Here is a 19,385-nt window from a genome sequence, read left to right on the forward strand (position 1 = left end):
TCCATCTATGATTACAGTGTCACTGCTTAAAAATATAATGAAAACAAACCAGAATATTTTATCTTAATAATAATAATAATTTAAAAAATCTTCATATTATGAAAGAGGAACAGTATTTGAAGCCCCATTTTCAAAAGCCTTATGCATAATCCATGTAGAGGCATGCCTCTGCAAAAGCATATGCAAGTCATGGAACTAAGTTGCAGGCAGCTGCTGCACTGCTTTCTAGCTGTAGTGATCTGTGCGTATGTCCAGAACGTAGCTGTATTTCTAAGCTAGGTCCTGAAGCACACTTGAAGTGCAAGCTCACAGACTGTTTTCAGGAAGCTTCAGAGTACATGCTGGTCCACATAAACTTCTGCATGTGAATTTTAGAAAGCAGTATGGTCTTTTTCTAAATTCTACCAGGATTGAGGTAGAGAAAATGGTGCTTTAATAAAACTCAAGAGTTGACCTGAATGGTAAGGATCTTCAGAATAAAGACTGAGATTATTTTTGGGTAGTTTTTGATCTACAGAAGCAGGTACACATGGTCTTGTTCTTGTCTTGGAATGGTTGAAGACTGCCCTTCAGATGTTAATTACTTCACTCTCAACTGAGATGCAGGAGGGAGCAGTATCAGCTCTTCCACTCTGTCTGAAACTAAAATTGAAATATTTTTTTAGGCTCACTTGCCACATGTAAACAAAGGGATATCCTTTTGAAAAAAGAAACTTTTTTCTGTTTATTTTACTGTGATGTGAATGCAATCTCGTCCTCTTCTAACAAGTTTTGTGTGACTTTATGCATGTTTCATAGGGCCACTCTATATCTCACACCCCTCTTTCTAAAATGGAAGTACTTACTCTTTCCCTTGTGTGAAGGTTTGGGTGTTCTCCGCCCCCCCACACTTTAGAAGTTACCCAGACTATACTCAGACGGCTCTGGAAATATGAATGAAGCTATTTATTTACAGCTAGCACAATATACAAGCAGATATTTACAGTATATACAGAAATATACAGAAATATACAAGGTAAAAGGTAATACAGAAGCACAACTCCCCTCCCAGAAACCTGAGTCCCCAGGAGGGGCTCTCAACCACCCCTGCACCTTCCCCCTGCCCCTCTCAACCTTACCCCAGTCCTAAACAAGAATAGAGGTTCGGCCAAGAGGTTAAGAAGCAAAGTGGGTTAGGCCAAATGGAAGGTGAGGTTAGGGAGTAAGATGTTGCTCAGCCAGCAGCCCAAGCAAGAGTGAGAGAAAAACGGCGAGAGTGCTATCTAATGTTTTTGGTTTTTGTTCAGCAAGACTGTGAGCGAAGTAGACATCACCATTGTTTTCCTTTTACAACCTTGTCCCAGGCTGAGGCTATAGGGTTAAAAAAAAAAAATATCCTGGGACTAGAAGATTGTTATTCAATCCCATAATTGTGCTAACTCTTTATAGACTGACAACAAGGTCAGTTCACTCTCCTTTCCTCCTCCTCCTCCTGCCCCGAGTGTGTGGCGGGAGCCAATTTATTGGGAACATGTAAGTAGTAGGCCTCTTGGATGGCAGAGGTGTTGGGGGGGGGGAGGATTGGAGCACTGGGGAGTGTAGATTTATTTTTTTGAGGACGGGGGAAACTTCAAGGGAGTTTGCCATGGTAATTGCTTTGTAATGTCTATTGCTGTATTTTCTCTCCAATTTGATTTGAGAGTTTAATCTCTGTCAGCTCTCTTTAAAAAAACTACGACAGAATTTTGGTGGCCCGTACGGGGAATCGAGATGGTTGGTTGTGCATGACTGAATTGGAGAAAAATACAGAATTAGAACTTAGGGAAAATGGGAGAAGTGAGCTGCTCCCCTCTTGGGTGGCGGAGCGGGGAAAGAGAAACGGCGAGAAGCGAGTTGAAAGGTCTGAGGTGGTTGATGATGCTATGGGACCCCCGCCCCTGAAGCGGCCACGGCTCTTGCTGACCCACAGCAGGGTGCCCAGCGGCCCTGCACAGGGCGAGCTGGAGGGGTGGGAGAGAGCGGAGCAGGCAAACCTGTGTAAGTTCTCCCCTCTTGATGGGAATCCGCGGCCGGTGGAAATGTGGGCAGTGGAAACGTAGGCGGCTCCGGCCGTGCCGGTTGCCTCCCCTGGACCCGTAGCTCCAGGCAGCGCTTCGAAGATGGCTCCAGGCGTAAGCAGCGCCGTCCTCCGTGGCGGGCTGACGGCCGTGGTGGCCATCCTCTTGCTGAGCGCAGCCACTCCTATTCAGGGGATGAGCTGGTGGCTGCGGAAGGAACGGCCGTGCCTTGGTACCCTTCTTGTCCCGGCACAGACAGCGTGTGCGGGCAGGCTGAGGCTGCAGATGGAGAGCCTGCATTGGGAGTGTGTCCTGCTGGGGAAAATGCGGAGAGCGGCGATGAGGATTCCCTTCCCCCTCTGCGACTCAGTCTTAACTTTACAGTGGCGGAACTGGCGGTACCGAGCATGGGAGGGGGAGGGGGTTTGCCCCGCTTGCCGAGCACACTGCCTGGTTCTGCACAGAGTGGCCAGCCAGGATTAGCGGCAGCTCTGGTGCCTAGCTCAAGCGGCAGGGCGAGCCGCAAGGGTATCCTGACAGTAGCGCCTCCTATGGCTGGTGAGGCAGTGGTGAGGATGGACGCTCCTGGTCAGGCAGTGGTTGCTGTGAACGGCACTGATCCCGTTTTCTTCCCTATTCTGCCACCTGCTCCTCATCCACCACCAGAACCTCCTCTTCAGTTGTCTGTTGAGAAGGTGGAGGGAGAGGTACTGGGAAGGGTTAAATAAATTTGAAGTAGACTGGAGGAGGAAGATAAGGGCACGGACTGGTGGTGTGGGGGTTCACTTCTGATTGTGCAGCTATAACGGAGGAACTGCAGGACTGTACCCTCAGCGGTGGTGGATGGCCTGGTACAAGAGACAAGTGGAAGCATGGGACTCTTGTAGATACTGGAACTCATCTGTGACAGAGAGATGGAATTCGTCTGTGACAAAGGGATCTTCACTCCTGCACGCGTGAGAAGCAAACTGGAGCAACAGCTTGAAGAATGGAAGTGAACTGGACTTAGTTGCCCCATTTGTGTGCCCCAGGGGTGGAGACACACGACTTGAGATGACTGTGGGCTGAGCCAGATTGTGCCAAGAAGGACTCTAAGAAAATCTGCAATGAGTAATTAAGACTTTGCAGTGGGCAGTTGCTTGGATGCACCGACTGCAAAGATTTGAGTGAGAATGGACTGGGACTGTCCATTATTTGATGTTGAGTGCTGCTGAGCACAATGCAGATGGGAATAGAGTTCCTTTGTTTGTGAAAAGGATTTGTTGGGAGAATTGTATGGGTGTTTTCTGCCTTTGGGTGGGGATAGAACCTGTCCAAGGGGTGGTTATTTCCTGGTGGGGGAAGTCCAGGACATGTATGCTGGGCAATGCAGGAGGGTGGCAAGATCAAGTGCGAGTTTTGATTTGGACTGAGACAGTTTGAGTTTAAAGTATGTGCAAGTTGTTACTGACTTTCTTTTAGATAGTTGATGTCATCCAAGAAGTCCCATTGGATGAGAAGAGTTGTGTCCAGATGTGTTGAGCACCAGATGTATTTGAAGAGAAGTACCAGGAAGATGCAGGATTTGGATGGCACTGTTCACTATATAGAGAATATGTGTCTAGTTAGGAGAGTAGAGTGATGAGCAGGAATTATGGGATTGAATATAGGGGTGGAATGTCCCAGGTTGAGGCCATAGGGTTAAAAAAAATATAAATCTGGGAGTAGAAGATTGCTATTCAATCCCATAATTCTGCTATCTCTTTATAGACTGACAACAAGGTGAGTTCGCTCTCCTTTCCTCCTCCTCCTGCCCTGAGTGTGTGGCAGGAGCCAATTTATCGGGAACATGTAAGCAGTAGGCCTCTTGGATGGCGGAGGCGTTGAGGGGGGAGAATTGGAGCACTGGGGAGTGTAGATTTATTTTTTTGAGGACGGGGGAAACTTCAAGGGGGTTTGCCATGGTAATTGCTTTGTAATGTCTATTGCTGTGTTCTCTCTCTAAATATAATTCTGTATTTTCTCTCCAATTTGATTTGAGAGTTTAATCTCTGTCAGCTCTCTTTAAAAAAACTACAACAAACCTGTAATCTAGCCTGCTTCAAACTAGCACACCTTGGAAGTGGGAAGAAACATGGCTGAAATGGTTGAATATGTTTCTCTTTCTTTTCTTTCTACAATGTTGCTGTTGCCAGCTCTTCAGGTCTTGCATCTTCCTTCCACCTAGGTCACAACAACCCCATGGCAAGCTACAGATTTGGGGATGTGTGGCTGGAAATCTGCAGCTCTGAGAGGGACTTGAGGATTCTGGTTGACAGTCGATTAAATATGAGTCATCAGTGTGCCCAGGTGACCAACAAAGCCAGTTGCATCCTGGCATGTATTAGAAACACCAGCCACCAGGAAAAGGGAGGTGATCATACTCCTGTACTCAGCAATAATGAGGCCACACCTCAAGTATTGTGTTCAGTTCTGAGCCTTTCACTACAGGAAGGACTGTAGTGAGAGGCTACAGGAGGTTCTGGAGCATGTCCAGTGAAGGGCCTGGAGCATGTGGCTTCTGAAGAACATCTGAGGAAGCTGGGGTTGTTCAGTCTGGAGAAGAGAAAGCTGAGGGTTGACCTCATAATTTTGAAGGTTGAACTGGGTGGTCTTTGAGGTCTATTCCAACTGGAAGTTTTCTGTGATTCTGTGATCTTTGATATGTTGGGTCACCCTTGTAGTCTGAAGACTTCCTTTCAGACTCCCAAGTTTTTGAAGTATTTTTCATTGTTCTGATTTTGGTGGCTTTGTTTTTGTTTTTGATTTTTTTTCTTTGGCAGTTTGTTTTTTTTTTTTTTGTTGTTGTTGTTGGTTGGGTTGGGGTTTTGGGTTGTTGGCTTTTTTGGGTTTTGGTTTATGTTTGTTTCTTTTTCAAATAAAAAATATAGCAGACAGTGTTGTTCTTTGTGCTCTTTCTGTGACAGTTGTCACAGGGAAAAGAAGCAAACTTTTGAGTGGAGGCAGCTTTTCCTGTCCCAGAGGTATGCTTGCTGATGGCAGTGACTTTTCCTTTCCCTAGATCAGAAAGACAAAAATACATGCTTTTTGAGAAGCTTTACTTGAAAGATGGAGAAAAGAGGGATTTGTTGAAGTGACTGGCAAACCACAGATCAGATCTGTAAAATCAGTACGTGTAACAGATCAGACATATAGATTGGGAGATATCTGAACTATGTCTGAAATTCTTCCCTTCCTTTTTTTTTTTTTTTTTTTTAATTCTCTTTTCTGACGCACTTGCATTTTAAATCACAATTACTGTGAGTAGAGAAAGAAACTTGCTTTGTTTTTACTTTCCCTTCACAAACTAGAGGATGGAAAATCTGCACTTGGCTTCTTATTTCTAAAAAATCCTGTGGAGAAAACCAAAAACCAGTGCTTGAATGTCAGTTTCAGATCTCAGAGGGACAGCTGAGTGCAGCTCTAATGATAAGGCCACTGAAAATTAATGAACAGTCACAGACAGAAATAAGAGAAAGACAAGTTGCATTGTCCAGTAATGTGGACAACATTTGTCAAAGAGCGTGTCCAACACATCTGTAAAGGAGTGCTTGTCACTAGTGGTATGTTCACTGGTAGCTTGTCCATTCTGATTTCAAAGGTCAATTAATTACATTTCAGGCACTTTTGAAAGTTTGGGCTACTAGTATATTTTGAGAATAAAATTTTAGCTGAAAACAGAATTTTCCAGAGGTTTGGGACAGTTCAGGCTTTGCTATTCTCCTTCTGAATTTGTGGCTTCTTTATTTTGGACTCTGTAAGACACAGGAATGATGGAGAGAGAGCATGTGTAGTTGTATGGCCTTTTGGGACCCTTTGTCCCCAGGAGGGGATAAAAGAGCTGAATTACGAGACATCAGGGGGCCTGTGCTGTTGTTAAGCTGTACATTTATATAAATATACTTTGTACATTTTTAATACCTTTTCTATTTTTATATTTAGTTTCTTTTGTAAATACAATTAAAATTTTTTACTTCCAAAGTTCTGGAAGAGGGGATAGATTTAAAAAAAAAAAAGATTACTGATGGGATCCAATCCAACCCATAAGAGCTATGCTACTTTTAATAATTTTTTTTCCTAGCAATCCTTTGTTGCTTCTGAATTACTAGATCTTGATGTTTTTGGCTTTTAAGGTACCTACACACTGCAGCAGTGTTTCTTTGGGCTCCAATTCAAAGGATCCATAGTCAGCATCCTGGACTCAGTAAGAAGCACGGAATTACAGATCTATCTACTCTTTCTATCTGTTATCATAGAAATTATGAGAATGTTGTGAGTGAATGTATGATTTGCTCAGTTTACTGTCCTTACAGTTAATGTCATACATTACTGGAAGAGTCATTTTTCCCTAACTTGCAGCCAGGTCTTGAAACAGATCTCTTTAAGTAGTCTCTAGATAGCTGTTGTGACTTGCCTGTCATCTGACTTCCTCCATAATGAAAATATGCTAGATTACCCGAGTTTCTTTGCATAGATAGTCCATGTAGGATTTTTATACTCCTATTACAGTTCTACTAGAAGTAATCTGTGGAATATTTGTAGTTCAACAGAAAATACTTTGATTCCAATGCATTGCAATGTCCACAGAGCTACTGGGTTTGTCATGCCATGATATTGGAAAGCAACTGGAAACCTTATGTGTGCAAGAATGCAGACAAAGTAATCTGATAAAATTACCTGAATACTCAAATGCACTTTTAAGACTGGTTTAGAAAAGATTCAGTTCAGCATTATATAGGGTTTCACTGCTGAAGCATGAATAACAAAATGGAAATTTCTTATCTGGATCTTTCTTCTTCCTCTGTAAATATCCTTAAATTTCTGCAAGACTGAAATCTTCCTCATAAAAATGATTAAAATTTGCTTCCTTATTTTTTTGCCGTGTATCCTATCTTGTATCATACCTAGGCAAGTAGAGGCTTTGATAAAGAGGGAATTTACTGATTGTAGCTCTTAATAACATTGTGGAGCATGTGCAGTGCATAGTCCTGTTAATCCCCATTAAAGAGTTTGCCTTTTATTATGGGTCAGTTTGGCAGATTGGCTTTTCAGGCTGTCCTTGTTATCTTGCCCATTGCTATCTCACCAGAACCAGTTGGGAAACAGCCTCCTTGCTAAGGTAATTTCTTCTAATTGTGATGTTCTTGTTATCATGCCAACACTGATGCTGGTCATGAGATGGGTTATTACAGTGTGGGTTGTGTTCAGGCCTAGATGCTTATTTCTGTCACCTACAAAATCCCTTGTTCTGCCAGTAAATGTATTGAAGGAGGTCAGAATGAGCTCCCCAGCATGGAAAAGCGTCAATGTTTGCAGTTAGCCACAGATGCTGAGTCACTTATTGTTCAGTACCATCATCCAAGCAAGGCATCATTCAACTTATATAGAAAAATCTGCAAACAGAGTAAAATAAGTGATCTGATTTCCAGCTAGGAGGTAAGAATGCACTCTCAGCTTTCTGATAAGAATTTATGGCTTCTGCTTGTACTGAGTTTGTGTGAGCTCATCACTCACAGTTCTCTACTACCATTTTGTGTTATATCAGCGTGAGCTGTGCTCTCAGGTATGGCTATGTTTGCAAAAGGTGAATGTTACTCCATGAGCTGTAGTATTATGTCATTTCTCTCAGGACCAAAGCCAGCTGAAAGGTACCTAATTTTCTTCATGTACTTGGCAGTAGAAGATACTGAAGATCTCCCATTGTTCCTGGGAAACTTGTCATTTCTCTCTAGCTTAACAGGCTTGTCGTGTTTTCTTGATTTTTTTCAAGGAGAAACACCTCTGGCGGCTGCGCTGACCTGTAAAAGGTCTTCATCAAAGAGCAAACATTTTGGAGCCTGGAGTTCTACAATGCAGAAAAGCTTTAGATGTCAGTTGTTTGGGTTTTTTTGTTTGTTTGTTTGTTTGTTTCCTGCTTGTAAGTTTTTTTGCTGATAACTTCCTGATCATTCTTTTTTCACTTAACAGAAGATAAGATCTGGACTGCAGTGCAGCACAACAATACAAGGCTAACCAGAGTCCAAACAGCTGATCCAGAGAAGCCCTACACCATGTCCTTTAACTACAACAGCAGTGCAGAGCAGCTCGAAGCCATGATAAACAATGCAGAGTACTGTGAGCAGGAGGCAACCTACTATTGCAAAAAGTCACGTCTCCTGAATACTCCAAGTAAGTGCCATGATCCCAAATCTTTCCTTATTAGCTTTTATTGACTATACAGCAGGTACAGTCTGCACTGCGACTAAGGAAGAAAAAAATACAAACAAACTAACCAACAAATAAATAGTACCAATGCAGAATAGAGTTACAAGTCTTTTACATTATATTGGGGTTTTGATAGTGCTGGTCTACAGAGGTGTCTTCTCTGAGAAGCTGCTAGGGGTTTCGCCTGTGCCTGACAGAACCAGTGCTAGCTGGCTCCAAAAGCTGCTCCAGATCCATTGTTGGCTGAGGCTGAGCTCACCAGCAATGGTGGTAGGGCCTCTGGGATAATATATTTAAGAATGGGGGAGTAAAAAAACCCAATCAAATCAGCAATTGCAGACAAAGAGCAAGGTAAGAATATGTGAGAGAAACAACTCTGCAGACACCAAGGTCAATGAGGAAAGAGAGGGAGGAGGTGCTTCAGGTGCTAGAGCAATATTCCCCTGTAGCACATGTCACCATGTGAGGTAGACTATCTCCCTTCAGCCCATGGAGTACTCCATGCTAGAGCAGGTGGATGCCCAAAGAAGGCTGTAACCCAGCTCAAAGCCTGTGCTTCCGTCCTGAGGAGATGAGCCCACTCTAGTGGGGGCCCCATTGTGAACTTGTGGGGGACCTGGGTTGGAGCAGTCTGTTCCTGAAGGACTGCACCCTGTGAAAGGGACCCACACTGGAGCATTTTGTGAAGACCTGTAGCCAATGGGGGGGACTCATGTTGGAGAAGTTCATGGAGGTAGAGAAATTGAAAGTGGAGTCCAGGAAGAAGGGAGGGGGAAAGTTGTTTTAGAATTTAGTTTTAATTTTCTCATTCCCCTACTCTGGTATGATTGACAGTAGGTTAGTTTGTCCCCAAGTCAAGTCTGTTTTGCCTGTGATGGTAGTCAGCAAGTGATCTATCCACATCCTTATCTCAGCCTTATCTCATGAGCCTCTCATTGTATTTTCTTTACCTTGTACAATTGAGAAGAAGGAGTGATAAAACAGCTTTGATGGGCACCTAGTGTCCAGCCAGTGTCAGCCCACCACAGCCTTCTTGGATATGTGTGCAATGCCTGCCCTCTGATGGAAGATCTGCAAGGGAGTTTCCAGTTTGTAAATTTGTGAGCAAAAAAAGCTCTGAAAATTTCTGCAATGGAAAGTATTACTTAGAAACCACAAACCCTGTATTGAACTAGGTATAAAGGGAAGTGTATTGTAAACTGAACTGAGTCTGACAAACAATAAGACTCATTTTCAAAATAGCCTCACAGATGATTGGGCTGAAGAGCATGGCACTGAGTAGATGCATCATATTCCCTACCATGTACCAGCCACCAGGATAATCAAGTGCTACAATGAACTGATAAAAACTGCATTGAAACTAACGGGGATATGATCTTTGAAAATTGGGAAAAATGTTTATCACAATCCACATGGTTAGTTCACACCAGTCAAACTAGTGCCATCTGCCAGTGAAACTAGCCTTGCCAATCAAAACTCCCAAGTACTGTAGAAAGGGCTCAAGTCCATAGTGCACATGAAGAATATATTAGGGAATATGGTCTGGCTTAGTCTTGCTTCAGGCAAAGGCAAACCTATCCATGGGATTGTCTTTTACACAAGGACCTGAATGCATGTGGTGGATGATGCAGAAGGATGGAGAAGTCCACTGTGTAATGCAAGGGGACTTAATTTTGGGTGAGCAGCCAGTCATGCTCACTATATAAAGTGGGGAGCTGGGAGAGAGATGCTGATGCATCATCTGGGCAGTTATCTGGTGGTTTGGCATGGGCAACAAAGCATCAACAGTGTTAAGTGAGTGTGTCCCATTTTATATTACTCATTTTACGTATTACTTCTTTACTAGAGTTGTTATTCTTTTATTAATTCATTATTCCATGAGTCTATCAAATTCATCTTACCTCAACTCACAGAGGTTTGCATTCTGCTCCCAATTCCTCCTTTCCATCCTACTGTGGGGGATGGGGCCACATGGTGCTCAGCTGCAGCTTGCCCTAAAACCACATCACTAGCCAAGAACTGCTTCTGTTGATAATATTTTTTTTAAGAATTAAAAAATTCTTAAATTTTTTTTTAGCACAAAGGGAAAACAAAATGCAGACATAACTGCTGATGTGGAATGGGAGCTAATGGCTTAAAAATACTTCCAGTGTTGCTGTCTTCTGTGTCCCACACCACACTTGACACGTTAATGAGCTATAATGACACACTGATTATTTCCAAAATATTTTTAGTTAAGGATGAAGGCCACAGGTCTGCATGTATTTATTTCTACATGTTACTGTGAGCACTTGGATGTACATATCCAGAAAGGTACACTTAGTGCCTCATGAGCAACCTCATGCGTACATGAAGAACCTCATGTATGTAATGCCTTCTATAATGCAAGAGACACTTCTTAAGGATCAAAATCAAATTTTCCTTTAAACAAACAAGAAAAAAAAAACAACAAAGCAAAACAAAACAAAAAAGCAAACTCAGACAAACAAAACAAAAAACAACCTAAACACCACCCCCCCCGCACCCCACCAAAATAAACAAGCCATCACAAAAACAAAACCCCAGCAGTAATAATCCCATTTAAATTGGCAGTATATAAACTATCCTGCTTCAGAACTAAAGCCATCTACATCTGGCAGAATGCCTAAGGTGATTCCTAACAGGCAACTCCAAACAGGCACCTCTCCAAAATGGTGACTGACTCCTCAAAGGAAAAAGTGGTGGGGACAGTGCCCAGCTGCCCAGCCTGTGCTCTTGCAACTCCTGCAGCACCACTGTGTTCCTGACAGTTGAGCACCGAAGAACTGTGCAACTGTAGCTCTTCACTACAGCTTCATGTGATAAATTAAAAACAAAAAAAAATGCAGTGCCATGCAAATGACAGACACTTTAGTTTTCCCTCTTACTTTTCTTTCTTTTGTATGATTTTTAATTGTAGTTTAAATTTTTGTCATGATTTGGGGATTACCCTCACCCCCACTCTTATGAAATCACCCAGACTAGACTCAGCCAGATAGAAGTTAAGCTTTGTATTTACAGCTTAGTACAATATACAAGCAGATATTTACAATATATACAGCTATAAACAGAAATATACACGTTAAAAGTAATACAGAAACACAATACTCCTCCCAGAAATCAAAGTCCTCAGGTGGGGCTCCCAACCACCCTTCCACCTTCTTTCCACCCCTCTACCTTATCCCAGCGTATGCCTTACATGCAAGGTCAGGTTGGAGTATCAGCAAGGGTGGTTAGAAAGCAGAAGGATTAGTTACACAGAAGCAGCACAGGACATCCCCTGCGACAGAGGCACACACACATCGACTCTCCTGCTTTGTCTTAGCTATGTTTTGTGTTCTTGTTTTCATACATCTCAGCAAGCCTATGAGTGAAGTAGACATCACTATTGTTTCCTTTTCACAGCCTATAATTTAATTTCTCTCATTAAATTATGCTGATTTGTCTCAAAGTAGCACGAATTTTCATCTTGAACTTTCTCAATAGCCTCAGGCTATGTAAGTTTGGCAAGATATGGAACATACTCAAAAATAAATCACATGAATTCTTGAAATTGTAGAGTCATAGAATTGTTCTGATTGGAAAAGACCTCTAAGATTACATCCAACCATGTATATTTATATGGGTATAAATTTATTCTTAGCTGACTATTATAGATAGATTATAGATCACAGTATCACAGTATCACAGTATCACCAAGGTTGGAAGAGACCTCACAGATCATCAAGTCCAACATTTTCCTTCAAAGCCTTAAATTGTTCTATTAATTGATATTATTGAACTGCTACTGTATTATAGAATAATATTGAGATCCAGTGGTGCTGAACACTATAGGACTCTTAGAACTGTAAGATTTAAAGAATTTCCATTCCTAAACAAGTGTGAATAATAACCTTTGGCCATTTTGATGGAGTAACTGCAGAAGTCCTGTGTGATTTATGCCCCAAAGTTACTTGGAGGAGCATGATTTGGGGCCAGAGCCACAGAACAAAAATCACAACTCTTGGATTTTCTTTCTTGATTTGGCCTTGATTTTAGAATGCCTGAAGCACTCATGTTATTTTGTTTTTTCCAGGGTATCGTAATTTGTAATTAGAGTTAATGAACCACGCTTCAGACCTTTCAGAAATGAGTATATAATGCATTGGTGTGTATTGGTCTATTGGTGACAATGCTGCATTCGTAGGCCAGGAAGAAACAATGCGTGACCTAATTCAGCCTGCTGTATATCACCACTCATTACTACCCCCAAACTGAGTCCCAGTGATGAGTGTTTGAGGGAAGGGTATCTCTCAGAGGCATATCTGATCTTGACAGAACTATAAAAGTTCTCCTTCCTACAAAAGCATTAATCAGTTTCTGAGGTTCCTCCTGTTATGGACATTTTTTTTTTCTGTGAGGAGATGGAACACATGATGGAAATATCTGAGCACCAGCATCCAAAATTCTTGTCTTTAGGATCTAAACACTATCATATTTCACAGACAAGCAATAAAAATATTTCTCTTTCCTTCTGTATTCGTAATGTTAATCTCCAGCAAATTTCAGGTTTATAGCTTTTACTTGCAGAGATAAAAAAAAACAGGCATGTGCCTGGGCAAAAGGACAAGCATGGCATTTTGGGGTACCTCAGACAGAAACCAAAGGAAGCTCTTGGCTTACATAAAATTATTCCAGCCTCTTGCCCTGAAGACATAGGCACATCCCCAGCATGTGTGATTCAAGGTAGTCTCCTCATTCAGTTACTTGGATTTACATCTACGACGTGTCAGACATGCAATCTGGCAGTTGGCAAAAGAGTTTACTCATCTCCACCTCCTGCTGTCTGGAACAGCCTTATCAGTCCTCACTGTCCTACTACAGCTTAGCTGCAAGCATGTCTTTGAAAACTAAAATTAAATTGCCCTGAAATACTTTTTTTTATATCTCTGCCATCAGGTAGATTTTCAGGTTGTGAACATCTGAATAGATGTTTGTTTATCAAAGACTTTCTCATGATTTTGGGAAATTGAACTAATAATTTATGATCAGGAATTGCAGGTCTCATGTGACTTCATGCCTTTTGCACAGACACATAACCAGCGCAAATCTGACAGTTTGCGTTGATTAACAAAGTCATCCACACTTAACAAAACATTGCTCATTTTAGCACTGTCTTATCCTTAGAGGCACAAACCAAGACAAGCTAGGAGGATAGACTAGAGTGAACAGGATGCTTAGACTACCTGTAAATACACTGCCTGTATTCCAAGAATCAGAAATTTAAATCCTTGGGGCTCTTACTTTTTATCGCGGATGAGGTATTCTTCCCGTATGCTGGTTGTGGTGGAGGGAAGAAATTAATTAACACAAGAGGAAATTTATAAAAATATATATTTTTTTTTAACTTCCAATATTTCAACTCTCACCACCCCCAACCACTGAACTTTAACATTAAATTGTTCTTTACATGGTTATGAAGACATTATGGGAATATGTATCTACAGAAACTTATTAATAACTAGCTGTTGTGGAGGAGTTTGTCTGGGTTTTGGGGGAACGAAATATGAGGCCGAATTTTAAAGAGTTTAAAAGATTTAATATTATGTACACTAGGAATCCCCCTTCCCCAAACTTATTTGCAGCTACCCCACACAAGTTCTTTGTTTGCAGTTGCAAGATTATATTACAGAATATCTATGTATAACAAATTAGAAATTTAGCAAAGATTTGAAAGGATTTAGGAAGAGAGTCTGTGGCTTGAAAGTGCCGCTGGTAGGCTTTTGAGAGATTATTCTGGCTTAGATCGAGTTTCTCAGTTACTCACTGGCCGGAGTCAGTTTGAAGGTCCCAAATATCGTGGATTGGAACAATTCAGGAGTTATTAGGGTGCATTGTCTGAGTTTCCACGGGCACAAGCTGAGCTGGGTGTTGGGCTGTCCTGAGGCTGGCCAAACGCGGATCGGGGCACTGATGAGTCGATCAGTACGATCAGTGCGGTGCGATGCAATGCAATGCAGTACGGTGCAGTGCGCTGTGGTCAGTGCACTTTTATTAAAGTAATGCAGTGTCTTATATAGTGTTCAGAGGAGGTGTATCCAGCCATACTGGGGCTGGCACAAGTGGACAATAGAGATTGGCTCAAAGTTATGTGTAAGGCACAGATAGGTTATTCCTTATAAAAACAACCTTTGGTTCCACCCCACGGGGCTGGCAGGGTGAGCCCCCAGCAGATGTGCATAGGTGCTCACAGTGCCTTCCAACTCAAGGACTTTTTCCCATAACAAAGTCTCATGTTTACAACTCATGCCCCACTGGGAGAAGTTTTCCCACATCTAGGAACGGCGGCTGGTGCCGTGGGCTGTAGTCATGCAACGGCAGTGGTCAGGCAGAGCAAGGTTTTGACCCTGCGATTGATGGTCCTTGGGGCACAATTCTGTCCAAATGAGGGCTTGGCAACCCTCCACCACACTAGCAAATATTGAAACTATCAAAAGAGAGAGAGTTTCCCCGTGGCTTAATGCCACTTGGGATCTTACACTATAATCTGTTTTCGGCTTTATGGCAGAGGTAATAGAAATTACAGAGGCATTCAAATATTTACTCACAATTTGGATTGATCAATAATCACCCTCCAGAGATACGTCACAGCCTATTGCAAGTGTCCAATTCTTCAGGGTCTCTGCCTGTGGACTGAGGCTGAAATCCTCTGGTTTCAGGGGAAATGGCAGTCTCTGACTTTGTGCAGCTGGATCCTGCTGGCTGCTATCTCCAGGGGTACGCAGGCAGGATCTCCAGGTGCAGAGGCAGGATTCTGTGCAGTCTGAGCACAGGTCTAATGCTGACTAAAGGCAGGCATAAAGCTGCAAGGAAGTACGCAGGCAGGCAAGCAAACAATGTGGCGGAGCTGCAAGTAATGTGGGGAAGGCTGCACGTGAGCCTGTGCACCCCTATTTATTAAATGTGGGCCGAGAGTTAATGATCTCATTGGCCACTCGAATGACCAATCAGGTTGGCAGTCAAGCAAACCTTACCATACTAGGCAAAAGGTACTTGCCTGGACTATCCCAAATGTGGGGATCACATGGGCTTACACCAGGGACACACGAGCTGGACGTGTGGGGGCTTACACAGTCAGATGTCCTGGGCAACTGACTTTATGGCCCCGGTCTGTTGTGCCCCTTTGTGCTCATTTACCCCTGGTGCAGGCAGAGAGACATGTCCAGGCAGAGCAGGCATAAATAAGCCTGCTTTCGGGCTTACAGGCCCTCCACAACACTTTTCTTTGTGGAGTATATCAGGTAATACCTAGGAAAGGGGTATGTGTACAAGGACTGGTGCCTATGTGTACATGCATATTTAATTAAGCTGTTGATGCAAGGTGTTCAAAGGTGTGAAAAGACTTTATTAATTGAACAAAACCTTAACTCTGTCTGAATTTGCTTATTTTTCTAGAAGCAATGGGCATGTTCCAAGGCTTAACATTTAGGAAGCTGCCTCACATCTACCATATCGGGGACTTAGTGCAGTGACAACTGTATCGGTGGCAGGGGTAGCTTGCTTTACAATATTTGGCTGACAGTCTGTCAAGTTCATAGCACACTTGTGTAGACAGGGACTGAGAAAAGATCAGTCCTAGAGCAAAATCAAAGAAACAGGAATGTCTTTAGGTGATATTTTTTTCCTCTCTTCTTCCTTATTTGTTTTCCCACTAGAACTCCCACACCATATCACCTCAAGCTTTGACTTGAAGTGTCCACTCTAAACTATACACCCCTTCCCTGAACTTTCTGCCTCTCCTTCTTAAGACAGGTTTAGGAGCGGCAGGTCCTGCCTGACCAACCTGATCTCCTTTTATGTTCAAGTTTCGCCTGGTGAATATGGGGAAGGCTGTGGATGTAGTCTAGTTGGACTTCAGCAAAGCTTCTGGCAAAGCTGGCAGCTCATGGCTTGGAGAGATACACTCTAATATGGGTCAAGAACTGGCTGGAAGGCTGGGCCCAGAGAGGGGTGGTAAATGGTGCCACATACAGTTGGCAGCCAGTCACTAGTGGTGATCCCCAAGGATCAGTCCTGGGCCCAGTCTTTTTCAATGACTTTACTGATGATCTGGACGAGAGGACTGTGGTGATTTAGGTATTACTCCACCCCCTCACACTTTTAAAAGGTACCCAAACTAGACTCAGCCAGTTCTGGGAATATGAATGAAGCTATTTATTTACAGCTTGCACAATATACAAGCAGATATTTACAATATACATTTATATACAAAAATATACAAGGTAAAAATAATACAGAAGGAATTGAGTCCATCATCAGCAAGTTTGCAGATGACACCAAGCTAGGAGCAGGTGTTGAGGGTAGGAGATCCCTGCAGAGGGACCTAGACAGGCTGGATGGGTGGGCAGAGGCCAATGGGGTGTGATTTAACAAGGCCAAGTGCAGGGTTCTGCACTTTGTCCACAACAACCCCAAGCAGCGCTATAGGCTGGGGACAGAGTGGCTGGAGAGCATCCAGGAAGAAAGGGACCTGGGGGTACTGGTAAATAGTAGGCTGAAGATGAGCCAGCAGTGTGCCCAGGTGGCCAAGAGAGCAAATGGCATCCTGGCCTGCATCAGGAACAGCATGGCCAGTAGGATGAGGGAGGTTATTCTTCCCCTGTACTCAACACTGATCAGGCCACACCTTAAGTACTGTGTCCAGTTCTGGGCCCCTCAATTCAGGAGAGATGTTGAGGTGCTGGAAGGTGTCCAGAGAAGGGCAACCAAGCTGGTGAGGGGCCTGGAACACAAACTCTATGAGGAGAGGCTGAGGGAGCTGGGGTTGTTTAGCCTGGAGAAGAGGAGGCTAAGGGGTGATCTCATTGCTGTCTACAACTACCTGAAGAGAGGCTGTAGCTAGGTGGGGGTGGTCTCTATTGCCAGGCAACCAGCAACAGAACAAGGGGACATCCTCTCAAGTTGTGTCAGGGGAGGTCTAGGCTGGATGTTATGAGGAAGTTCTTCCCAGAGAGAGTGTTTTGCAAAGACTGGATGAGATACTTGGTGCCATGGTCTAGTTGACTGGCTACAGCTGGATGCTAGGTTGGACTGGATGATCTTGGCGGTCTCTTCCAACCTGATTGATTCTATGATTCTATTCTATAATTCTATGTTAAGTCCCAGTATCATATGACTTGCACCTAGATTTCCACTTCTGTTTTTCCTCTCTGCCTCCCAGCTAGACCCGTATCTCAGTGCTGAGCTGCACCACATGCTGTCTCCAGGTCTGTGACCCCTTATGCCAGACAGCCACTTGCTCTCATCTTTGAACCACTACGCTTGTATTTTATATGTCTATTGTTGGAGGGAAAGATGTAGTGCTACCTCACAACAGGGAGCATGTCCTAATTTCTGCATTTAGACTGAAGTTTAGACTTAATTCTGCTGCTCAGATGGTTCAGTGTTGTTTTATCTATGCCTTGTATATTACTAGAGCTCTTCATCACAGTATCACCAAGGTTAGAAGAGACCTCATAGATCATCAAGTCCAACCCTTTACCACAGAGCTCAAGGCTAGACCATGGCACCAAGTGCCACATCCAATCCTGCCTTGAACAGCCCCAGGGACGGTGAATCCACCACCTCCCCAGGCAGCCCATTCCAGTGTCCAATGACTCTCTCAATGAAGAACTTTCTCCTCACCTCAAGACTAATTTCCCCTGGCGTAGCTTGAGGCTGTGTCCTCTCATTCTGGTGCTGGCCACCTGAGAGAAGAGAGCAACCTCCTCCTGGCCACAACCACCCCTCAGGTAGTTATAGACAGCAATAAGGTCACCCCTGAGCCTCCTCTTCTCCAGACTAAACAATCCCATCTCCCTCAGCCTCTCCTCGTAGGGCCTGTGCTCAAGGCCTCTGACCAGCCTCGTTGCCCTTCTCTGGACACGCTCAAGCATCTCAATGTCCCTCCTAAACTGGGGGGCCTAGAACTGAACACAGTACTCAAGGTGTGGTCTAACCAGTGCAGAGTACAGGGGCAGAATGACCTCCCTGCTCCTGCTGACCACACCATTCCTGATGCAGGCCAGGATGCCACTGGCTCTCTTGGCCACCTGGGCACACTGCTGGCTCATGTTCAGGTGGGTATCAATCAGTACCCCCAGATCCCTCTCTGTCTGGCTGCTCTCCAGCCACTCCGACCCCAGCCTGTATCTCTGCATGGGGTTGTTGTGGCCAAAGTGCAGCACCCTGCACTTGGAGCTATTGAACGCCATCCCGTTGGACTCTGCCCGTCTGTGCAGGCAGTCAAGGTCCCGCTGCAGAGCCCTTCTGCCCTCCAACCCAGCCACATCTGCCCCCAGCTTAGTGTCATCTGCAAACTTGCTGATGACTGACTCCATGCCCTCATCCAAGTCATCTATGAAGATGTTAAAGAGGATCTGTTCAAGCTCTCTGTTTAGTTCTAGGCAAGACCTCCCATCAGAGCATAAGATGCTAAGAAATGTTCTGCAGGGTGCTGCCTCCAATAGGAACTGGTCGAGAGATGCAACTTAGAGTGAGTGTACAAGTCTGGAGTCTTAAGCACATAGAATGATAGAATTATTTCAACTGGGAAAGGCCTTTAGGATCATTGAGTCCTACCATTAACTTAACACTTCCAGCTCTACTGCTAAACCATGTCCCTAAGCACCATATTTTTTAAATACCTTCAAGGATTGTGATTTAGCCACTTTCCTGGGCAGCTTCTTCTAGGGCTTGAGAACTCTCTCATCCAAGAAATTGTTCCTAGTGTACAACCTATGTATGGAACTAATTTTTTTAATATGTTTTAAACTAATGTTTATTAACTAATGTTAATTCAGTGTACTGAATTCTGGTGTTGTAGAATATGGAAAATCACAGTTCTGTGCTCATCCACTGATTTTGTAGTCCTTTCAGTTGCCCATCTTTGACCTTCACTAGCTCTAGGTTTTTGTTTGTTTGTTTGTTTGCTTTTCAGAAGTCACCCACGGTGTTTGAGGAATGGTTTCCACCAAGGTTTCATATAGTGGAGACACCACTTTTTAGAGCAGTATAAATCTTTTTGGAGAAAGGAGTGTGAAACCTGCTGAACTGTTTTACATAGCTGTAGCATGAGGTGATATAAAATGA

General features: G+C 43.5%; 1 protein-coding gene across 2 annotated transcripts in view; it reads left to right on the forward strand.

The window, feature by feature from the left end:
• CNTNAP5 (contactin associated protein family member 5) overlaps nucleotides 1-19,385 on the forward strand; it is a 366,715-nt gene that overhangs the window by 243,360 nt on the left and 103,970 nt on the right. Inside the window, exon 13 of one of the 2 annotated variants that reach the window (XM_064157679.1) lies at nucleotides 8,025-8,222. In XM_064157679.1, the coding sequence (XP_064013749.1) occupies nucleotides 8,025-8,222 (198 nt within the window). Of the gene's footprint in view, nucleotides 1-8,021; nucleotides 8,223-19,385 lie in introns of both variants that reach the window. The other variant, XM_064157672.1, reaches the window with a different exon arrangement.

Source organism: Pogoniulus pusillus, chromosome 2 (genome assembly GCF_015220805.1).
Source record: "Pogoniulus pusillus isolate bPogPus1 chromosome 2, bPogPus1.pri, whole genome shotgun sequence".
Classification (NCBI taxonomy): domain Eukaryota; kingdom Metazoa; phylum Chordata; class Aves; order Piciformes; family Lybiidae; genus Pogoniulus; species Pogoniulus pusillus.